This window comes from Osmerus eperlanus, chromosome 27, assembly GCF_963692335.1.
Source record: "Osmerus eperlanus chromosome 27, fOsmEpe2.1, whole genome shotgun sequence".
Lineage (NCBI taxonomy): Eukaryota > Metazoa > Chordata > Actinopteri > Osmeriformes > Osmeridae > Osmerus > Osmerus eperlanus.
The window spans coordinates 3,783,861-3,806,067 of NC_085044.1; the positions used below are offsets into that span (position 1 = coordinate 3,783,861).

Genomic DNA, 22,207 nt, shown 5'->3' on the forward strand with positions numbered 1-22,207 from the left:
TTCAACGCATGTTGAAGTAAACTCCATAATCAACTTGGTGTCTCTCCACCTTATTCTATTTGTTTCTATAGCAACATGAGGGATTTCCTCCTTTGACAAATGGGTCTCGATTAACTTGGTAAAGAGGCTGATTTGTTAAGCCCTGAAATTGTATGCAAAGCCATGAAACTATCCTTTTGCTGCATGTTTCTATTATTTTTATATCAAACTATTCAATTAGAATATTGGACTGTGAAAGATATTAAGAACGTTGTTCCAAAGCTACAACGACAGTCACATTTGCACTGTGCACACGATTCCTGTTTTCTTGAAAGTTATGACTGCAGTCTTTTATATAATTTTAGCCATGGTCTATGAATAATCTTTCCTACATTTTTAGAAGACGCCCTTCTTAGTAAACTAGCTATAGGCTACTTCAGTAGGCTACTCTGCCCCCCACTTGTCCCATTGTGTGTGCGTTCATGTGTTCACGCATGCACATCCTGAGTAATAATACACTTGTGACGATATGGTTTGTGTTGAACTCCTGCAGTAGGCTATGACTGTTAGGTAGGATAATGGACCACTTTCCCTTGTTATTACAAATTAGCACAAAACAGATACATTATAACATTGTAAAAGCCATGTTGTAGGCAGGGTATTATTTGTTATTAGCTATATATTTAATAATAATTGTAATAATGTAATAATAAACAAACAAATTACACAATTATTACCAAACCATGCAGGATTTTACCTAGGCTACATTGACTAGAATGTCACGTTCTCAATTGTCCTTTTCTGTAAATTGCACAGATGAATTAAGCCTGGCTATGGCAAACCACACCATTGCACGTTAAAAGGTGTTACGTTTCAGACGTTTGGTGATAAGGCTGGAATTGCGGAAATCAGTAGGGAGAAGAAGGCGGTGCACCCGTACAGTAGGCTAGCTACGAAGATTCCAGCTACGCTTGCGAAACATAGAAAATTTTAATTTGGTAAATGTGTGATCTTCATATGTGATCGAGTCCACATTGTCTCCAAGGGTTTTAGTGTTCGGGTGATTTGATCGGGTGGTAGTGCACTCCACTGGTAAGTTAACCAGGCACAGTTCTTGAAAGTTAGGCCAACCACGTTTTACGTAGGTGAGTAAGCATATTATTAATACAGATTACGATGTCATAACATGCCTAAGAATTGTAAAGTTGCGTAGGAAAGAAACTGACCAGGTTAAATCGTGTATTGTTTGGATTGTAACACGGTGTCGACGATCACTTTAGTTTCTTTGCGTGTTGCTACGCTTTGACAAGGAAACATAGCCTACACTTCCGGGATTGTAGCGAGGACAGACAAACAGGATATAATTGCTACTTATTATAGGCCTATTGCTAATTTGTCACGTTGCATGCGTATTTCTATGGTCATATAAAAAATAAATTAAAAAAACAAATATGTGTGCGTTAATATTTGTTTGATATCAACAGGTGTGTTTAAAGATTGACATAGGCCTGATCGAAGAGGTGACTGAATCGAGGAGCAGGAAGAGATGGACAGGTCGAATTCCGATAGTTCATTGGGAGAGGGTGCATCTGCCTGTGGAAGAAGTACACCGGATGGTGAGGATGAGCTGGAATGTTATATTCCAGAGAGAAGACCATCCCTGGATCTAGGGAATCCGACACCTATGGACACTAGTCACTGGTAATGTCCCCCCTTCTGTACTGGTAGCCGCGGTAGAGACAATGTGTTGGGAATAAAGAATGAGAAGGAATAACCGTCCCACTGTGTGTGTGTGTGTGTGTGTGTGTGTGTGTGTGTGTGTGTGTGCACCTGTAGGCATTACGTGGAAAGGGCCCACTCTCCAGTGCCTAGCTACACTTCAATGGAGAGTGATGGCATCCAAAAACCAGACAAGGAAGATGAAGAAGCTGAATCCTCCACAAAGTGTGGAAAAACACTTTTTGTAGCTTATCACCACAGCAAATCACACATACTTAAATGAGTAAATAACTTTTGTCCAAGCAAACTGTTAGCGAGGCATTTTTAGCATGGTGATTCATAGTCAATGTTGTTTGTTCACAGGGTTCAGCTGGAAAGAGCTGACTCTTACTCCAGTTCCTACTCTCTGGACAGCGATGACTGTGAGAGGAGAACTAAGAAGTAAGAATAAACCACTCACAGACCAATAAAATGCAATCCATAATCATTATGTGTCATGTATCTAACTCTCCCTGTACGATCGCACACTCTTTGCATGTTAGTGTGTGTGTGTGTGTGTGTGTCATTTAGTTTACAATTGCATGAGCATGTGGTTTTGATCTCTCACCATTGTTTCCCGCAGGGATAAAAAGGCTCAACCGAAAGCAGCGTCTGAACTTCCTGAAAGACCAGAACTGATCAAAGACCCAGATGAGAAAAGACACCCTGCACTCACAGTGGACTTCACCTTTAAGGTAGAAATAACATCATTAAACTATTCCCCTGAAGTGGCTGGCATATTCTTTTTCTTTAGGGGGAATTGTCAGCATTTACGGGTCCCTATTAGATCCAGGCATCAATTTTCTTGCTGGATGTCAAGTCAGTTTATTTGTAAAGCACATTAAAAACAGCCAACGCCGACCAAAGTGCTGAGGTGGAGGTGGCTAATAATAAAATAGTGTAAAATAATTGAATATACCCATAAGCTTATTTAGTTATTTTATGGTGATTATAATATTAACAGTTTGCATGCATACATTGTGGAGAAAGAGTTTATACTGAATAGCGTATGTTATCATTTTACCCCTGGGTAAGTTGAATGAACTTTCTGTGTGAAACTATTTAAAACACCCACACGCTTGTTTTACTTCCTTGATACCTGCGTTACCTGTTTTGAAAAAGACACACAGTGTCGTGAATCAATCATCATCATACACCTGTTGTGAACCAGTTAGATATTACTGATTACTTTCACCAGGCTGCTTAAACGAATAAATGAATACACGTCAATTTGAACATTTGTTGTGTGTCAACGAGGCATCATAATTTACATTTAGTAATTCAGCAGACGCTCTTATCCAGAGCGACTTACAGTAAGTACAGGGACATTCCCCACGAGGCAAGTAGGGTGAAGTGCCTTGCCCAAGGACACAACGTCATTTGACGCGGCCGGGAATCGAACCAACAACCTTCTGATTAATAGCCTGATTCCCTAACCGCTCAGCCCTCTGACCCCCCCCTCCCCCCATAATTCCATTCTGCATCCTCCTTTTGATCCCAGGCCATCAGAAAGACTTTGGAGAAGATGGACGAACATCAGCTGTGGCACTTTAAGGACACTCTGTGGAGGCGCTACCCAGAGTCCTTCAGTAGTCCTCCCCGGACCATGGACATGGTGGACCTGGTGGACAGACTGCTGGAGTGTTACGACCTGGAGGTGGCGCTGCAGCTCACAAAGGCTCTGCTCAAGGACAGGGGGCTCACCAAGCTGGTCACGTACATCGAAGACCTCATCTTGAAAAGTATGTATGCTAAAACCTCAGCTTGAAAAGTATGTATGCTAAAACCATATCTTGATCCATTTGGTTTGGTTCTACCGCTATGCATGATTCAAATGGGTGGTGGACGGATGTTCTCTCTTTTGAATGTACTGTGTATTGCTCTGCAGACAGGGTTCATATACATGAGAGATTACTCTTCCATACATCTGTAATACCAAATAACTTTCATTAGTATGACTCAAAACGGGTCCTTTATTGGCCTTTCTCACCATGATTTCCACCACTTTTGTTGCAGATGAAGTACGTTATGAACTGAAACAAGCTCTGAAGACAAAGTATAACAGTGCATATGAGGGTCTGGCCAACCAAGGAGAACAGAAAGTCTTCGACAGCATTTTCACAGAGCTCTACATAACAGATGGTGGCAACTATGGGCCAAATATTGAGCACGAGGCGAGGACCATTGAGAGGCTCGACACCAAACGCAAGGCAGAAAAGCGGATCACATGGAAGGACATCTTGACACAGGAGGTGATTGAAAAGGACTACATCAAGTCCGTGGTCAGCAACGGGGTGGCCGGGAGCGGGAAGTCGATGGCAGTCCAGAAGTTCATCCTGGAATGGGCCGAGGGGAGATCACACGAACACGTGTACTTCCTGTTCCCTCTGCCCTTCAGAGAGCTCAACAAGTTCAAAGGCGCCAAGTTGGGACTCCTCGAAATAGTCCACACGATTTTCCCCGAGACCGTGAGGCTGAAGAGCCTCGAATGCGACGAGGGCAAGGTGATGTTCATCTGTGACGGCCTGGAAGAGTACTACAGGAACCTAGACTGCCACCGCATCGGGAGCTTCCACGACAGCAGCGACAGCAGGGACTCCCACGTGGTGGTGGCCAACCTCATCAAGGGCAACATGGTCAGCAACAGCATCCTCTGGGTCACCTCTCGGCCCCGGTGCTCCACCTACTTGCCCGCCGAGAGCGTCCACCAACTGATGGACATTCGCGGCTTCACGGACGAACAGAAGGAACACTACTTCCGTAGCCGGTTCCCCGATCCGGCGCTGGCGGACAGGGTGATGGCCCATCTGACCTCCTGCAAGACTATCTACATCATGTGTCATCTCCCCACCTTCTGCTGGGTGGTGTGCAGCCAGTTCCAGCGCACCATCAGGGAACAGGGGCCGCAGGCGGAGCTGCCCAAGGGCATCACCCAGATGTACACGCAGCTGCTGCTGGTTCTCCTGCGCGTCCGAGACACCAAGGTGGCGTCCAAAAGCGAAGAGGCTTTCAACGCGACCGACTTCCTTCTGAGACTGGGGAAGATGGCCTTGGCCATGCTGGAGAAGGGCAAGACCACCATCTCCAAGGAGCTGTGGAAAGAGAGCGGGCTCAAGAAGAGCGACACGGTCACAAGCAGCGGCCTGTGCACGGAGTTCATGATCGAGCAGTTCATCATGTACCAGGAGAGGGTCCAGACCTTCATCCACCCGACTTTTCAGGAGTACATGGCTGCCCTCTACGCCTTCGTCTCCTTCAAGAACCTGGGGAAGAACGTCCTCGAGCCGGCCCTGCGGAACAAGTTGACGCGCATGTTCAAGGAGCCCAACCTGATCGAGCTGTACCGGTGTGCCGTGGAGCGGACTTTGCAGTGCCAGGACGGAACCATGGACGTGTTCCTGCGCTTCCTCCTGGGGATGGCCCTGGAGTCCAATCAGGAGCTGCTGCAGCACTTCCTGACCAATAAACACAGGAGCTCCTCTGTCGTCAGGGAGACCAGCGCCCTACTCAGGAAGAAGATCAAAGAGAATCACCACCCTGACAGGAATGCCAACCTGCAACTCTGTCTGGAGGAGTTGGGCACGGACGCGGTTAGCCGGTCGAACTCTGTGAGTGAGCAGAGTCGTTCGACAGAACACTGACTTGCGCAACCTTTCTGCATATTGGAAGCGAAAGCTGTGCGCGTTCTGGGTCAAAATCGGTAAGATGAAAACGTCCAACCAAGAGGTGGGTGTTACTCCACACATTAGCCACAAGGTGGCAGCAGGATTGCAGTTTTGAACTATATAAAGTGATCTTATTCAGCCATTCGCTGGTTTTAGGATGTGGATAACTGCTTCACATGTCTTTATTGAAAGGGACACAGAATGTTGGTATTAATAAGGAGATTTACTTTTAAGAGTTTGTGTTATTGTTATGAAAATCAGTGCCTCTGGTTCGTTACTGGAACCCTCTAAAATAAAAATGTATTGAGGAACTGTTTCACCCAAAGAGCAGGGTTTCTTTGACATTACAGTTTTTGTTCGGACTGGGTTTTAATTAGATGTTAAATTAAAGATTTTATTGTTTAAAAATATAAATTTCTACATTTGATTCCACTGCAAATATCAAAATAGCAATACAAATATCAGACATACAGTTGTTAAATGGGGATCATTGTATATACTGAAAACAGGTTCAACCATCTTTGCAAGTATTTATTTTGAATCCATAACCTTTTTTATGATTTAACTTCACCAAGGGTACTCACAATTTTCTAACTAAATCACACATTTGTAATATTTGGGGGGGGGGGGGGGGTGAATGAAAGGGCACACATTTTACAGTAAAGTCATAATAAATAGCTAAAAAGTTAATGCCCTGTATCAGAAGTAACAACTGAATCAAAATGACCCATGCTGTACATCCAAGTGTTAATCAGAATAATTCTGTTTGATACAATTCACTTTTCAGATACACTTGACAGGATTTTTCTTCTGTTTTCTATAATTTCTTTGCCTTGGTGATCTTGTCCTCTGTGATGGTCTTTGCCTCTGAGAAGGACAGAAAGAAACTTTGTTATCACCACGTGTGAACACAGTATGTTCATTTAGCAGAGGCTTTGTATCTAGAGTGTCATACGGGGATTCAGACCTCCAACCTGTTGATCTGCAGTTAAATACTCTACGACTGGGGTGTACTCACACCTCATTAAGAGTTCGGTGTGGGGGTATTTTCAGTTAAAAGTACCATGTAGTTGGTCACTTACTAGTTTGAAATTCTTCTGGTCCCTCCCAGCTGGACTAATTGCTACGCAGGTGATGGTGGACCTGAAATCCTCTGGGAGCAGTGTGGTGAACTTCAGACTGCTCTGAAGAACCTCACATTCCCCTGACCTGAAATCAGAAGACTCAAACTTATACTTGCCCACAGAGTAGATATGCATCAACAATGTCCTATCATCAGGGCTACCTTGTGTCTTTTATGTATCTTTATTGACTTAATGTGAGAGATAATCATGATTTGGTCATTTTCTTTTGTATTTTCTCATTGATTTGATTATTAAATAAAGTCATGAAATATAAAACATACTCACTCCTCTGTCTCAGTAATTCTGCCATTGACGACATCTTGATTAAGGAAGGTGCCATTGACCAGCCAGTAGATCACGCTGAAGTCACTAAACTTTGAATTTGTCATACAGTTTAGACGCAACGGCATACCTGAGAATTAGAGTACACATTTAATACCACCACTACACAGTATATATCTGGGATCTTTTTTTTGTAGCTGATACAAGTTCAAACAGGCAACTTAGTCTGCTCAACAAAATGTACAGTTCAGTGTTCAAAAATTAAGTATAAAAAAAAGACATTACCTTTTCGGGCATAGATTAAATTATTTTTTGGTCCAAGGATTTTGGGAGGCCCATCCTGAGACAAATCTGTAATATAAAAGGTTTTGTTTTTTTATAGTCATGAATCCATTTTGTCAATAGAAAGCCACAGGCACACACACACACGCACACACACACACCTGTAGATGCTTTACACAGCTGGAAGCAGAGAGATCCAAAAACTGCAATAAACACAGAACACACTCTAAACACACCATTTCTACTTATGTAGATGTCAGTGAAATTTGAGCAAATTAGAGCCATTACCTGTAATGGTCTGTGTCAACTGCATGTTGATTCCTTTTCCAACAAGTTGTTAGATGTTCCTGCTGCTTCTGACACTAGCTCTAAATGTTCGATATATATACACACACAACACGCGTCCAGATACATGCTACTTCCTCATTACAACAGTGAGAAGTACATAGAAACACTTTTGACCATAAACACACCCACATTAAGGGAAACCCCACTCATTTTAGATCATTCCTGATCTATCTGCCTGGTTCCGGGCATGCGTCTATTAGTGAACCAATTAAAAAAAAGCTAAACTACAAGGCGTCACATATCACAATGGATTGTGTCGTATACTGTAAACTAAACACATATTCCCCATGTGTCACAGCAGGTCTAAAATGATTTTAAAAAAATATTCACTTGGTCATGACTGTGGCTTTTATTATAAACAGTCAAGAAAACAAAACATAGCAATGAACAGACAAAACCAACGGTGAAATGTTATCTGCCTTTCAGCCTACTACAGCACCTGGAGAACCACCCATGGAGAGCAGGGGGGCTGAGGACCCCCTGGGGAGGGGGGGGGGAGACAGGCACCACAACCCCTCAACCCACCAGCCACTGCACACCAGGAGACCCCTACCACATGGTTGTAAGATTTAACACAACAAAAAAAAACTAGTTTGACTGGCCCTCGATAGTGGTCCAAGCCCTTACCTGGGCCATTTACCCCTCGTACCCAATATAACACTTTAAGACAAGAGTCTGAGACAAGCAACGCAATCAACCGCTTTACTAGGCCATTTCATTAACAATGCAAATGCTTTAGTTATGATTTGTGATGAGAAAACAGAGGAAAGTAAAGAAAACATTAAATTTGACATACAAACCCATATCACTAGTAAAATTCAAATTAATCTTAAATACCAATACAATGTGCCTATAAATATATACAAAAAGTACACGTTTAGACACTGTTTATACAGGTTAATTAGTCCATTGTGGGGGCGGGGTCCCCCTGTTTTCCAGGCTGGTGCAGTCTCTTCATCAGGGGGCTTGTGTGTCCTTGACCTTCACAGCACCAGGTCACTCCAAGCCCAAAATGTAGTTGATGCCTTGCACAAGTCCAATGATGACCGGTTGCCATGCGACAAGGTAGCGTAGCCAGTCCAGAAGTTGACCATACATGACATGTGGCCTCTCCCAGCTATGACCGGATTAAGGAGGCGATAACCATTAGTCATCAAAACTAACTCCTCTATACTCACTTGCTATGAACAAGGACTCACACTACAGAGCGAATGAATTTTTTAATTTGTACTTTTTTCTATTCTAATCAACGGCCTATTGACTAAAATCAGCATGGGAGATATTCTATAAATAAATAATTTGCGTGTTCATGTGTCGAGGTAGGATTCCAAGAGGTATGCTTAGGAAAATGTTTGGTCATTGTGGTTGGAACTGACGGGAAGTAATTTATAATCTCAAAAAGGAACAGGAACTTTGCTGACCAATAATCATTCTACATGAGTACATTATGAACTGTCTACAATATTTACAGGCTCAACCTCAAGTTTAACGTGTGTCAGAGGCATTGTGTGTCAGGGTACTTCCTACACGTGACATACATGTGAAATGTAGAAGGTTCCAGTCTACTCTAGACAGAACGTCCAAACGTCACTTAGCCTCTGTGAGGTGTTTTCCAATAATGACTAACAAAGAAAGGGCATAGGGATTCAATAAGAGACTGACTAAAATAGAAAGAGACAGAAAACCTACGTTTTTGGGAAGCATACCAACAGCATTTCAAAAACCAATGTAACATCGAGACTAGAGGGACAATTTCTGATAATTTAGGCTGAAAGTGACAAATGCATGTTTCAGGGGGGTGTGAGACCAACAGCACTACTTGTACTCGCTGTAAATTATATTTTTGTTGCTTGCTTTCCTACAAGTACACTCTTGCACTTTTTGAGGTTCATGTTGTTTAATTTGTAACTTGTTTAACTCTTATGTCTCTTCCTACTGGCACTTATTTGCTTTTCACAATGTATGCTTCATGTTTTGGCTACCCGCAATGTTCGGGGCTATCTCGTTGTTTATGATTGTTGACCTATGCTCTTTTGTAAAGCTCTCTCTTAGAAGTCGCTTTGGATAAAAGCGTCTGCTAAATGAATAAATGTAAATGTAACAAAGGAAAGGATACGGGTTGCTGAACATCCTCTTGAGGTCCACCTTCTCCTTGCAGTACGGACAGGTCTGCTTCTTTCCGACGATGCACCATCCTCGTATGCAGAACTCATGAAATCTGAGGGCAGGGGATTAAGGCACAAAACTAAAAGGGAGCCAGTGGTGGACAACTTACATTGTCTGACCCAAAAAAATATGTCTCATTATAATGACAACATATACAACACAATTCCATTCTGTCGTCACCACATACAAAAATGAGCCATGATTCAGAGTTCAACAAGGTCATCGCCATGAAACATTCACTGCGTCACACATCAGTCATGACGTTTTTGTTGTCGTTTTTTTCTTAAATAGAAACAGGAAGTTATGTGAATAGCACCGCAAGTCACCATGGTAACAATCAAAAACTTCTTTTGGGCTTAGATCCTGTGCATTTTTTCTCCATAAAAGGATACACATGGTTGCAAGATAGTCTGTAGGTGTTCTCGATAATTCCCTCTTCGCTAACATCGACAAGGATGGGCTGGCCACACACAGCACAGATGCTGTCTGAGAGATGTTTGGTGGGCATGCCGGACGCACTGTAGTACTGGAAGGGACAAAAATGACCACTTACTTGGCGATTAAACACAATTCTGATTCTGACAAAAACAAACCACATGGTTAAACTTGGCAGCACTCTTGCCATGAGAAAGCAGTAGTGGAAATGTTGAAGTGACAACATGTTCTTATACTCACTCCGACTGTGGAGGCCATGAAGTCCGCACACATTTCTGCAAAGTCCCTGCCCAGCACCCCGTAGTACAGACCGTAGAACAGTAAAGAAACACCGAAGTCCATGGCATCTTCCGGCTTTATTCTGGGGGGGGGGGAACAAAAACATATCAGCATTAATCAGTCAAAAGCTCTCAAACAATAACTTCAACAAGCTAAAATGTATTAGGACTTACCTAAATATCAAGTTGAGACCAAAAAGTGTAAACATGACGACGGTGTAGCCAACTATCCCAGTGGCATAGCTGATCTTGTACAGGAGGAGGAACCACTTGTAGACAAGCCTGTGAGCATGACGACAAGAGCATAGACGTTTCAGCTTCAAAAGGTATTGTCAGGGTGCAAGCCTCCACAATGCAGAATGGGCAAGTGACGTTTGTGTGCAACTACTGTGGTCAGGGAGCTGAAAAGTGTGTTTGTGCAGCAACGGAGAAGGTTTTGTGCCGAGTATTAGTACTCTTGTTTAAAATAAATCATGTTTAACAACAGGAGGAGCAAGACCCGTGAATGCCCAAGAATGGGGAACTGATCCGTCTCCCACTGTACCTTGGAGTGGTGCAGTCCAGGGGCTTGCGTGTGGCCCGGAAGGAAACGAAAGCTGTGACCACGGAGAAGACGAACCACGTTACCAGGAACCTCCACCAATGAAGTTTGGTGGTGAAGTAGAGAGGGACCACCCACATCTGGAACAGGGTCACCAGCTACAAAAGCAAACATGAGAAGACGCGTCTAAAGTTGTGACTTGGGACAACATCCGAGTAAGGAAGACCGCACTATGTCGGTTGGGTATCATTTTGTATCTGTGTGTTACAGGTGAAGGCATGGTGCTTAACATGCAGTGTGCTGAGGGGTTATCAATCTTACGTTGTAGGACTTGGGGTGCCTCTGTTTCCATTGGACAAGGACCAGCTGGGCGACAACCAGGGTGACAATCAGAATCAGCACCATCTCTGCATGCATGGCCTCGTGCCCCTTGTGTTTGGCATGCATCCTGGCATGCTCCACCCTAAGGACACAAACATGAGATGGTTAGCACGTCTCGGAGAACGACTTAAGCTCATACTTATGCCACTCGATTATAGAGTTACTGTTTCATTCCAAATGAATGAACTGTGTAACTAACCTCCACTTCTCCTCTGGTGAAAGCTGGGACAAGTCAATCTGTCATGGAGAAAATAAACCATAAGTATTACTAAGGGTGCCAACATCCGAGTTTGTATTCATGAGAAAAGGAACCATGAAAAGCAAGCAATTTTGTTTCTGGAATACTCTAGCGTGTTAGTGATTGGAAACTGCCGGAGACATTTGCCCTTTGGATCATAACGAAGAATTAGGAAATAGTAATGTGGCCTTTGACTCTCCTGCCAAATCACGTCAGATATGGCATAGTACCTAAATCTATTTCCGCATAATAGTCCATGTTAAAAGTTACCTATCTGACGTGAAATGACGTAAACAAGAAAAACGTTAAGTAGGTGACCAGTTTAATGAGCTAAATACACCTGTTTAGTATATTATGCTTGCATGCTGGCTACAACGGATTGATTGCAATATAGCTAGATGGCAAGCTAGAAGCTGCATGACAGAATTTTAGTGTTTGTCGACAACAACGGCACCACAGTTCTTTCAGGCATAGTGCAATTCAAACTGCACTCCATAACCAAAATCTACTCCCAGTCCAGAAATGCGAATAACAAATCAATGGTGGCAAGCTTAGTAGCTAAGCTACCCCCTTCCGCCTGTGATGGTGATGACATGTACTAGTTAGCTATCTATAGCCTAGCTTAGCTAGCTAGCTAGCCAGCAAGAAAGGGGTATTTAATTCGTGCTTGCAGCATCGTGGACGCATCCCCTATTTTACAACTACCACCTTTTAGGGCGTCAACATTTGGGACTGTGACATCCTAACCTGATTTGGTTCATCGTGATGTCCCAGTCCATGATCGTGTTCTACACCATCAACCTCCACCTCAAACACCCCGGCCATCTTCGGGGAGTAGGGAGTGCTTATTCCGGGTTGAGGATGTGTGTTCCAATCAAAACGCTGCAAGAGAGTTCTTGTTCCTAATGTCAACATGTAGTAAATGGTACACTCGTTTTGGTGTCCGGCAATAGCCGTTTGTTTATCCAGTGGACACAAATGAGTGTTTATTTCTCCACCACAGCATTGGCCGAATGATGCTCGTGTCTTAAACCAAATAGCGAACCTCGAACGTACGGCACCATTGCACTTAATTTATTAGCATACGTAATACATACATATTTAAATGTGGCCGGCAACTGAGCGAAGAGTCACACTACACATATCGAGTGTACCTACAGATTAACATGCGATTTGTGTCGGCCTTGGCGGGTAAAATCAAACACAACTAGGAAGTAGGCATGTTGTTTGAGGGGGTACGGGTAGTTTGATCTATATAACTATCAAGACATGGCTCCGGTAAAAATAAAACACGTCGTTTCTTTCACTTCACAGGTAATTTGAGGTAAACATGTTATTATAACGGTGCATCTAATCTAAACCGTTCTCATTGCACAGCCTGTAAAATGACATGCCTGGGAGTTTTGAAGGGTCTATTAGTATAATCTAGCTGTCTAGATTAGAAGTTTCAGACTATTGCTATTTTCCTTTCATTGCAGGACCCCAAAAGTACAGTTGGCAACCTGTTTGGTGAGGATGCAGGCACCCGATCTTGGCTTTGTAACCCGCAAGACCACAGTGGGGTCCTTAAAGCAGAGTTGCAATTGGAGCATATCACTTGTATTAGATATATCGATGTGGGTGAGTCTTTAGATAATAATGTGCTTTTTGCAGTTTTACGAAATCTAGAATGAACATCAATGATGTTGAATATAAAAAAACGTTATTGCGCTACTGCAACTGCTTTGCCTCTCTCAAGGGAACTGTGGATCCGCGTTCATCCAGATTGATGTAGGGCGCTCGTCTTGGTCGCTGGACCACCCATACACCACCCTTTTACCAACCACAACCTTAATGAGCCCTGCGGAATCACGGCAGGGCAGCGTCAGGACGGGAGTGCGAATGTTCAAGAAAGGTGCAAATTAGATACTCAGTCTACATGTCTCTTTTATTAGCCTATACCTCATGCATGAGATATTGTCACATACAATTGGTGCATTGGTACACATTGGGGGGGACACATCCCCCCCAATATGAAATTATAATTAAAAAAATGTATTAGTCCCCCCCAATGTTGACTCTATGGCTAAGGCCTTGGCTAGCATTCTCTCTCAAGAGTGCACTGTACTTAGATACACAGTGTGTGTACACAAACATATCTGTCCTCTCTCAGGTGACTTCTTGTCAGAGGGTGCCGAGGACAGCTGGGACCGAGTGCGAGTCACCTGTTCTCAGCCCTTCAACCGACGTTCCCAGTTCGGCCTGTCCTTTCTCCGTATCCGAAGTGCCCAGGGGGAAAACGACTGTGTTCCCACACAGCAGGTTAGCTAAGAGAACCGAGGGGGTGGGGGGGTCGGGGGTCAAGTGTGTTTAGCATAGAGGCCAATTGCCTGGTAGTTGCAGTTGGCTGCGGCGCTTCAGTTGAATATGGTGGAAGGTAAATATTAGAATTTGGTTGTTAGACTTGAGTGTTGTAGTGGTGGATTAGCGGAGTGCTAATTTTGTATCATAGGTTGATTTTCTCAGTGTCTTTGTCATTCAGAAAGCACTGGAAGGACTCTCACCAGGTGTGGGACAGTGGCTCTCCAGCCCGGCAGTCCAGAAAACCTTCTTTCGGGAAAAGAGTCGGTAAGACATCACAGGTCCTACTACCGTTTTTTTTGACTATCTAAACTTAAATAGACCACCGATTTGGCCCAATGTTGGATCGATTGTATCTATATAAGGGGAGCGGAGTCAGGTGGCTGAGCGGTTAGGGAATCGGGCTAGTAATCTGAAGGTTGCCAGTTCGAATCCCGGCTGTGCCAAATGACGTTGTGTCCTTGGGCAAGGCACTTCACCCTACTTGCCTCGGGGGGAATGTCCCTGTACTTACTGTAAGTCGCTCTGGATAAGAGCGTCTGCTAAATGACTAAATGTAAATATAATGTATGACGTTAGAGGGGTTTGTTTCCAGCAAGGACTTTCCGATGGCTTCTGTCGGTTTGAGTCGGACGGCACGCATGGTACTTTCAGCTGCCTCCCGCCACCCTGCACCGAAGTCTCTATCCAACGCACCCTCTAGTCCTCCAAACACACGTACCTCCCCCTCGGCCAAGGCTGACACATCTACACCTTCCACTGCAGAAGAAGATGTACTGACCAGTAATATACACCCGCACACAGGTATACATGTATTTATTTTTCACGTTGACTCTCAATAATCCATGCATCAATCTGTTTTTAGTGGTCAATACGCACACGTGCTTAGTGTTTCATGAATGCTTTTCAGCTTCGAAGGCGTGTTTATTCTCAGCTCTCAGCCCAAAGGACAATAATAATCTCCGACAACCAAAGAGTAAGAAAAACTCCAACACAAGGTATAATATGATAGTCAAGAGTTCTGCAGTGGAACTTCTGTAGAATTTACTAAATTGCATAACATTTATGCGGTGAGAAACAATAGGCCCTATAGCTTGTATGCCCTCCGTGTTTCGGCTATTCTTAATACTTCTCCAATCTCTCTCTAGATGTGATCAGCTAAATGAGACTCCCTGTAGTAAACAGAGAAGACCTGCGAGCAGGAGGTCTCCCTCACCAGTCTCTACAGCCATGCTCCCTGCTCACTCTCCTGCTGTAGATATAGAGACCACTTGCCCTATATGTGGAGGTATGCATTCGTTGGCGTAATGAATCCGTGTTTGATAACATGTCTGATCAGTCTTCAGTTCAATAATATATGTTATTTTCTGTCTGTCTCTCTTCCACAGAGATGTTCACGGCGGAATACCTACCTCTCCACGCCTCTTCCTGTCAGGAGACAGACGCAGTGCACCCTGGGATTGCGAGTTCTCTCCCCCTGTCCCCTGACCCTCCCTCTAGCCCGGAGGACATGTTTCCTTGCCCTCTCTGCTCCTTCCGATTCCCTGCCTCTCGCATCCAGCTGCATGCCAGCACCTGTGAAGAATTGAGCCCCTTCATTTGGCTGGACTGAGCTAATTAAAATTGGCTACATATGTCTTTTATAAATTTGTAGTTACTCTTTTGATACAAAATATATTTTGTAACGGAGACTTTAATATTTCTGTTTCCTCTTGATCGCACGAAGCTTGTTAAGAGAACCTTGTTTCTGCTCGTACATGTTTACGATTTAAATGTTGTCTATTAATGATTACACACTAAAATAGTATGTATACTTACTGCTGTGATGTTTGAATGGGATGAACAAAACCAACGATTTATAATAAAATGTTAATTGATGTTGACTGTTACTTGTTGTTCCTTTGAGAACCTCCATCCCTCATTTCGTTCCTCCGGGAAATGGTAATGGCTGCTACCTGTTACCAGTTGTCTCTTTAGCACCACGACACAGTCTTAAAGAAGGGGCAGGCCACTGTTCGTCCTGGTGTGGGGAGGGGCACAACCCTCACTTGCGTCTAACCAGGCGTGAGACACCCTGAAACCTTCTTGTTTTTTAATTGGCCCTGTCCCATGGGGGCAAAGATGTGTTATTTGGTTTGTGAGGAGCAATTTCATGCCTTACAGTCAGTTGAGAGCACATGACTGCAGTGTTCAGTCGGTTTTGAGCACACACCAAAACCAGCTTTTCCCTCTGCTACCCTCTTCCGTCCTCAATCTTTCAAATAGTTGGACTGCCAGATAGAATGGGAGGTCATCTGATTTAAGGACAACTACTCTGTTATCTGTTATCAGTATTGGAACTGCTTGACCCCTAGAAAATATGGAAAACCTCACGGTAAGATCTTTCTGAATGTTTACTATAGAGAAATGTCAAACATGTTACGGTAGTCCTTGAAAACATTTAGCAAAAACAAGTTTTATTTATAGCAGTAGATTTTATCATCTAATATTCCAAAGTGGCTGTACTTGTAAGTTAAAATGCTTTTATGTAAAATGCTTATTCATTGTAACAACATTGGGGTCTCTAGAGTACACTGGTTGTCTTGTCAACAAAAGGCCCAATGTTAGGACCTCTGGATAGCTTGCAGCTTCAGGTTTTTTGTCCCTTTTTAGGAAAATGGTTAAATCAGAATGAATCCTGCATGTAATTGGCATACAAAGGGTCACACAAATAGAACTTTAAAAACGACACACATTACCATGGAGGGAGGGATTCTTATCAAATCATCATTGAATTGTTATCTATATATCATATTTCTATTAGATTTCAATGCTATTTTCGATCTTAAAAAAAGAGGGGGTTCGTTTGGTTCTTGGCATTGGTTTAAAAAAAACAAAGTGAGTGCATACAGTAGCTGTCGTCGTTCTTCCCTGTGGTTTTAGCCGGAGCAATGGCGCGAGATCGTCAACAAGAAAATGCGCTTTCCTCCGGCGCTCATCGCCGCCATCCATGAGGGGAACATAGCGATGTTGTCCAGTCTGCTGAAGACGGGCGACGGCATCATCCGCCAGCTGGATGACTCGGAGGACCGTCTGTGGAGAGAAGCCCTCAACCTCTCCATCCGCCTGGGGAACGAGGATGCCATGGACACCCTCCTCCAGGGCATCAAGTTCGACTTCCGCCAGATCCACGAGGCGCTGCTGGTCGCCGTGGACACCAACCAGCCGCGCGTGGTGAAGCGCCTGCTGGATCGACTGGACCAAGAGAAGGGCAACAAGATGGACGTGCGCTCCTTTTCCCTGGCCATTTTCGACCACTCCATCGACGACTCCCAGTTTGCCCCTGGGGTGACCCCTCTGACCCTGGCCTGCCAGAAGGATATGTACGAGATAGTCACCATGCTGACCCAGAAGGGCCACGACATCCCGTGGCCCCACAAGATCTCCTGCACCTGCCTGGAGTGCCGCAACGGCCGCCAGTACGATCTCCTCAAGTTCTCCCTGTCTCGCATCAACACCTACCGCGGCATCGCCAGCCGCTCCTACCTTTCCATCACCTCCGAAGACGCCATGCTTAACGCCTTCAGCCTCAGCAAGGAGCTCCGCAAGCTCTCCAAGAAGGAGCCTGAGTTCAAGGTCAGAACCAGTCTCTCTGTTGTTTTTCTGGCCGTCCACCAGGGATGGAGGTTGACTGCGTTCCTCTCTCCTCAGCCTCAGTATCTGGGCCTGGAGGAACTCTGCCAGGAGTTTGCGGTGGAGCTGCTGGGAATGTGCCGGAATCAAAGCGAGGTCACCACCATCCTGAACAGCTGCGGAGACGAGAGCCAGGACGCTCTGGACCAGCAGGCTTTCGAGGAAGGGATCCCCAACCTGTCGCGCCTCCGGCACGCTGTCAACTTCAACCAGAAACAGGTGCTGTCTCCTTTTAATGTGTCTTCGAGTGCCACGGTTAGAAAACGATGACCCCCCCCCTCTTTCTCTCTTTTACTCACTCTCTGTGTGTGTAGTTTGTGGCCCACCCGATTTGCCAACAGGTGTTGTCGTCAATCTGGTGTGGAAACCTGTCAGGGTGGAGAGGCAGCAGAACAGCCTGGAAGCTGCTGGTGTCTGTGGGGATCTTCATCACCATGCCCTTCCTCTCCCTCCTCTATTGGCTCGCACCCAAGTCAAAGGTCACGTCGTCTAAAAGACCATTCCACACCATTTCCTGTTTCACTGCCATGTCTCCCTTTACCTTTGACATTTAATTAATTTAATTTATCAAACACCTGTGTCCCGTGAGATCCCAGGTGAGATTCCCCAGTTTCTAAACACAGTTTCCGTCTCACACGGTTATGTCTCCCAGGTGGGCAAGACTCTGAGGATTCCAGTGATCAAGTTCCTGCTTCACTCAGCCTCCTACATGTGGTTCCTTATCACCTTGCTCGGGGAGTCTATCATAATGGAGATGTCTCGCGAAACCTTCGCCTCGCGCGAGCAGAATATGTTGCATACCTCCTTCCACATGGTATGGGTTGTCGGTGGGTCTGCTTTCACTTGAGTGTTCGTGATTTAAAGTCGCATTTAAAGTAAACTTGTCTTTAAAAATGTCCAGATATATATGTACGTAGTTTTTTAAACTTTAAATCGGGTTGAAACCCCCCCCCCCCCCCACAAATACACTTTCACCTCCACTGTCTCCTATAGGCTTTTTCTGGTATGAATGTAAAGAAGTGTGGATTGAAGGCCTACGTAGCTATTTCCTGGACTGGTGGAACTGCCTGGACATGATGGTGCTCAGCATGTACCTAGCCTCCTTCGCCCTGCGCGTCGTGGTCATGCTTAAGGGCCACCTAGTGTGCCAGGCACCAGATGCCACAGAGGAGTGTGTCTACTTCACCCAGACGAGTAAGAGCCGTCATATAACCAGAGCTTTGTGGTAGATGTTTCTTAAATGCAAATTGATGTCCGCGTCAGTCGCTAATCGTGCTAAAACAGCCCGCGTTTTTTCACCGCCGTCCCGCAGTGCGTGACAGCTGGCACCAGGAAGACCCTCAGCTCATCGCTGAGGTGCTGTTTGCCGTGACCAGTATGCTTAGCTTCACCCGCCTGGCATACATTCTGCCGGCCCAAGAGTCCCTGGGAACCATGCAGATCTCCATAGGGAAGATGATCGATGATATGATGAGGTCAGAGACACGCATGCACACAAGGACTAGAGTCTGTGGTTCTCTGGTGTGGTTCTCTACCCTCATATGTCGAGGGGAACCAAAGCAGTGCATTCTTGCTCATTAACAAGTAAAAAGAATGATTGTTCTCTCCCCCAAGGTTCATGTTCATATTGATGATCATCGGAACAGCCTTTCTCTGCGGGATCAATAACATCTACGTCCCTTATGTCATTTCCCCTCATTTGGGAAGGTCAGAACATCGATGTATTTCCTGTTTCAGCAAAAACATCCCCTGTCACCCATTCTAGCACTCCTGAACTCAGGCAACTCTACTCTCCAGGTTTAACGAGACTTTCCACTTCCTGTTCTGGACCATGTTCGGGGTGGCCAACCAGGAATACGTGGACATGCCAGATTACGTGTTGGCGGAGTTCGTAGGCAGGGTCCTCTATGGCATCTTCACCCTCATCATTGTGATCGTGTTGCTCAACATGCTCATCGCCATGATCACCAACTCCTTCCAGAAGATCGAGGTGAGACCCCCAGGGGCCAGGCTCCCGGTGCACACTCCAGGGGCCAGGCTCCCAGTGCACACTCCAGGGGCCAGGCTCCCAGTGCACACTCCAGGGGCCAGGCTCCCAGTGCACACTCCAGGGGCCAGGCTCCCAGTGCACACTCCAGGGGCCAGGCTCCCGGTGCACACTCCAGGGGCCAGGCTCCCAGTGCACACTCCAGGGGCCAGGCTCCCAGTGCACACTCCAGGGGCCAGGCTCCCAGTGCACACTCCAGGGGCCAGGCTCCCGGTGCACACTCCAGGGGCCAGGCTCCCAGTGCACACTCCAGGGGCCAGGCTCCCAGTGCACACTCCAGGGGCCAGGCTCCCGGTGCACACTCCAGGGGCCAGGCTCCCAGTGCACACTCCAGGGGCCAGGCTCCCAGTGCACACTCCAGGGGCCAGGCTCCCAGTGCACACTCCAGGGGCCAGGCTCCCAGTGCACACTCCAGGGGCCAGGCTCCCAGTGCACACTCCAGGGGCCAGGCTCCCGGTGCACACTCCAGGGGCCAGGCTCCCAGTGCACACTCCAGGGGCCAGGCTCCCAGTGCACACTCCAGGGGCCAGGCTCCCGGTGCACACTCCAGGGGCCAGGCTCCCAGTGCACACTCCAGGGGTCCCACAGTAGGACTCACCGCTGGCTGTTTTTTCCTCCCAGGATGACGCGGACGTGGAGTGGAAGTTTGCCAGGTCCAAGCTGTACCTCAGTTACTTCCGGGAAGGCCTCACCATGCCAGTCCCCTTCAACATCATCCCTTCCCCTAAAGCATTCTTTTACCTCATACGGTAGGTTTTATTGTCACATAAACGGCCTAGAAACATCCTGTATAAAGCAGGACAGGGTGGCCGTGGACAGTCAGTTTAACCTTACACTTCCTGTTATTCTGTGTTCTCACTCAAGGGGGATCTTCAGGCGAATTTTCTGCTGCTGTACCATGAACTCAGCAAAGGAATATCCCCCTATCATGTCTCTAGTAAGTGTCCTTTTCATTGCTGCTAAAGCAAAATGCCAAACTGCTGCTCTACAATTTATTTCTGGTACATAGCAGCACCTGGCCCAGTTTATGTGAGAAGGAGAATGACTGTATCCCTGTTTTCAGTCCGATGGGAAGAGTATGGGTGGGGAACCTCCAGAGGAGAACAAGATCCCTTACCGGCAGCAGGTGATCAGGGCTTTGGTGCAACGCTACATCGAGTCAGCTCGTCGTGAGTTTGAGGAGACCAAGCGGAAAGGTATGATGCCCGTCAAACAAACTCGACCCCTCCCACTAAACCCACAGAGCCTGAGGTCTGTTTTGGTTAAAGGTCATCCGAGAGGAAGTTGACCTTTTAAAAACTGCCCTCGTGCTACAATTTCCTCCTGAATCTATTTACATGGCAAATAAATATAGTTCTGCAGTGTCATTGTGATGTGTGATATCTCTCTTCCTCAGACGTGGGTAACAGGATCACAGAGCTTAACAAAGTGGTGGGCAGGCTGCACGGCGAGATGAAGCACATCCAGAAGGTCCTGGTGGACTCGGGAGCGTCGGTGGGGGTCGTCTCGGAGAACGAGGGCTCCTCCATCCTGGGAAAATACATCTTGGGGGCCAAGAACAACTTCAGGGGCTTCAACGACCAACCGGTGGAGAAGCACCTAGCTCTGAACGTGACGATGCCCGGCAAGAAAGGGTTGGAGGAGAAGGGTGTGGGAGCGGGAGAACAGGAGGTGCAGAATGTAGACATAGAGGTTGAACGGGAAACGGATCAAGGAGCCAAGCGGGAGGACGTAGACGTCGTGGGAATGGAGGAAGGGAGAGCTAGCGGCGGGGCGGCGGGGCGGAGCGTCGCCGGCGTGAGCGTGGAGAGTGAGGAGAGCACGCGGCGGGACTTCGATGAGGAGAGGATGACAGAAAAGAAAAAGGCCAGCGAGAACACGGACGTCTTTCGGGGTGAGGTTGGGGAGTGGCAAGAGGAAGGGGAAAGCATAGAGGACACAGTGGCTGCTAAGGTTGTAGGAACAGTTCAAAGGGGTGGCATGGGAAGCCAGCCAGGAAGAAGTATCGACGATGGGAATGGGAAGATGTCGGAGGGTAAAGAGCTAGAGAGCACGTTCAAAGTGGTCGAACTGAAAGAAAGGCGAGTGGGACGAATCAGTATGGAGGAGAGGTGGTTGAACGGTCAGAAAGTGGAGGATGATACAAGCGGGAGGGCAGAGGTCGTGGAGAACAGGAGAGCCGGGGGGAAGACCTTGGCGGAGAAAAAACTTCCGTCCCCTACTGCTAGCAGCAGCTCACACGATACTGGCTTTGGCTCACAGGAAGGGGAGGGGTCCATTGATGGAAAACTCGAGGCCCTAGCCTCAGCACCATAGTTTATAGAACATGTTCAAGTCTTCATGACTTTGGTGACCATGAGGACGTTGATTTACTGTATCTGCAGCATATGTTCTAGAAGTAGAGTAGGTGCAGTGTGAGGCTAGCGATAGCGTAGTGATGGTGTGATTTGTCAAATACTCATTTTGCACTGTTTACTGAGGAATGTTGTAATGATCTAATCTGCTCCAAGACTAAGATAACAAGGTGGGCTTGTTTACTTTTAAGTTTAATACTTGTTTCAGACTTAACTCACTATTGGTTAATGAATAAATACATTGTCGATAATTTAAAAAATGGAATTGATGGCAATGAAGTGGATGGAATTGGATGATAAGTGCACTTTAAATAAAC

General features: G+C 46.0%; 5 protein-coding genes across 7 annotated transcripts; 3 read left to right on the forward strand and 2 right to left on the reverse strand.

Moving 5' to 3' along the window:
* The first annotated feature begins 866 nt into the window (after positions 1 to 866).
* nlrc3l1 (NLR family, CARD domain containing 3-like 1) lies at positions 867 to 6,806 on the forward strand. 2 transcript variants are annotated; one of them, XM_062453352.1, is made up of 7 exons: positions 867 to 1,124; positions 1,464 to 1,680; positions 1,816 to 1,923; positions 2,062 to 2,139; positions 2,321 to 2,432; positions 3,239 to 3,479; positions 3,754 to 6,806. In XM_062453352.1, the coding sequence occupies exons 2-7, from the start codon at positions 1,526 to 1,528 to the stop codon at positions 5,376 to 5,378; spliced, it is 2,319 nt and encodes a 772-aa protein (XP_062309336.1). In that variant the 5' UTR covers positions 867 to 1,124; positions 1,464 to 1,525; the 3' UTR covers positions 5,379 to 6,806. The 2 variants fall into 2 exon arrangements, with proteins under 2 accessions (XP_062309336.1, XP_062309337.1); XM_062453353.1 differs by having other exon boundaries at positions 867 to 1,071.
* On the reverse strand, positions 6,028 to 7,486 carry LOC134013785 (interleukin-18-binding protein-like). 2 transcript variants are annotated; one of them, XM_062453501.1, is made up of 6 exons: positions 7,379 to 7,486; positions 7,252 to 7,293; positions 7,094 to 7,159; positions 6,812 to 6,938; positions 6,485 to 6,611; positions 6,028 to 6,269 (listed from the first exon to the last, which is right to left on the reverse strand). In XM_062453501.1, exons 1-6 carry the CDS (start codon positions 7,401 to 7,403, stop codon positions 6,186 to 6,188), a joined length of 471 nt encoding a protein of 156 aa, XP_062309485.1. In that variant the 5' UTR covers positions 7,404 to 7,486; the 3' UTR covers positions 6,028 to 6,185. The 2 variants fall into 2 exon arrangements, with proteins under 2 accessions (XP_062309485.1, XP_062309486.1); XM_062453502.1 differs by lacking the exon at positions 7,252 to 7,293 and having other exon boundaries at positions 7,379 to 7,475.
* A 282-nt stretch (positions 7,487 to 7,768) lies between these two features.
* On the reverse strand, positions 7,769 to 12,374 carry rnf121 (ring finger protein 121). The gene is made up of 9 exons (XM_062453432.1): positions 12,225 to 12,374; positions 11,439 to 11,476; positions 11,180 to 11,321; positions 10,862 to 11,016; positions 10,492 to 10,599; positions 10,280 to 10,400; positions 9,997 to 10,130; positions 9,555 to 9,656; positions 7,769 to 8,555 (listed from the first exon to the last, which is right to left on the reverse strand). Exons 1-9 carry the CDS (start codon positions 12,300 to 12,302, stop codon positions 8,435 to 8,437), a joined length of 999 nt encoding a protein of 332 aa, XP_062309416.1. The 5' UTR covers positions 12,303 to 12,374; the 3' UTR covers positions 7,769 to 8,434.
* A 22-nt stretch (positions 12,375 to 12,396) lies between these two features.
* Positions 12,397 to 15,689, forward strand: xndc1 (xrcc1 N-terminal domain containing 1). Its single transcript, XM_062453410.1, has 9 exons — positions 12,397 to 12,791; positions 12,956 to 13,097; positions 13,216 to 13,371; positions 13,630 to 13,778; positions 13,999 to 14,084; positions 14,413 to 14,621; positions 14,728 to 14,815; positions 14,966 to 15,105; positions 15,206 to 15,689. The coding sequence occupies exons 1-9, from the start codon at positions 12,747 to 12,749 to the stop codon at positions 15,427 to 15,429; spliced, it is 1,239 nt and encodes a 412-aa protein (XP_062309394.1). The 5' UTR covers positions 12,397 to 12,746; the 3' UTR covers positions 15,430 to 15,689.
* A 363-nt stretch (positions 15,690 to 16,052) lies between these two features.
* trpc2b (transient receptor potential cation channel subfamily C member 2b) lies at positions 16,053 to 22,179 on the forward strand. The gene is made up of 13 exons (XM_062453306.1): positions 16,053 to 16,191; positions 16,740 to 17,432; positions 17,508 to 17,708; positions 17,804 to 17,968; positions 18,142 to 18,316; positions 18,483 to 18,683; positions 18,802 to 18,964; positions 19,104 to 19,196; positions 19,287 to 19,479; positions 20,158 to 20,285; positions 20,401 to 20,473; positions 20,600 to 20,732; positions 20,933 to 22,179. The coding sequence occupies exons 1-13, from the start codon at positions 16,177 to 16,179 to the stop codon at positions 21,850 to 21,852; spliced, it is 3,153 nt and encodes a 1,050-aa protein (XP_062309290.1). The 5' UTR covers positions 16,053 to 16,176; the 3' UTR covers positions 21,853 to 22,179.
* Positions 22,180 to 22,207: the final 28 nt, after the last annotated feature.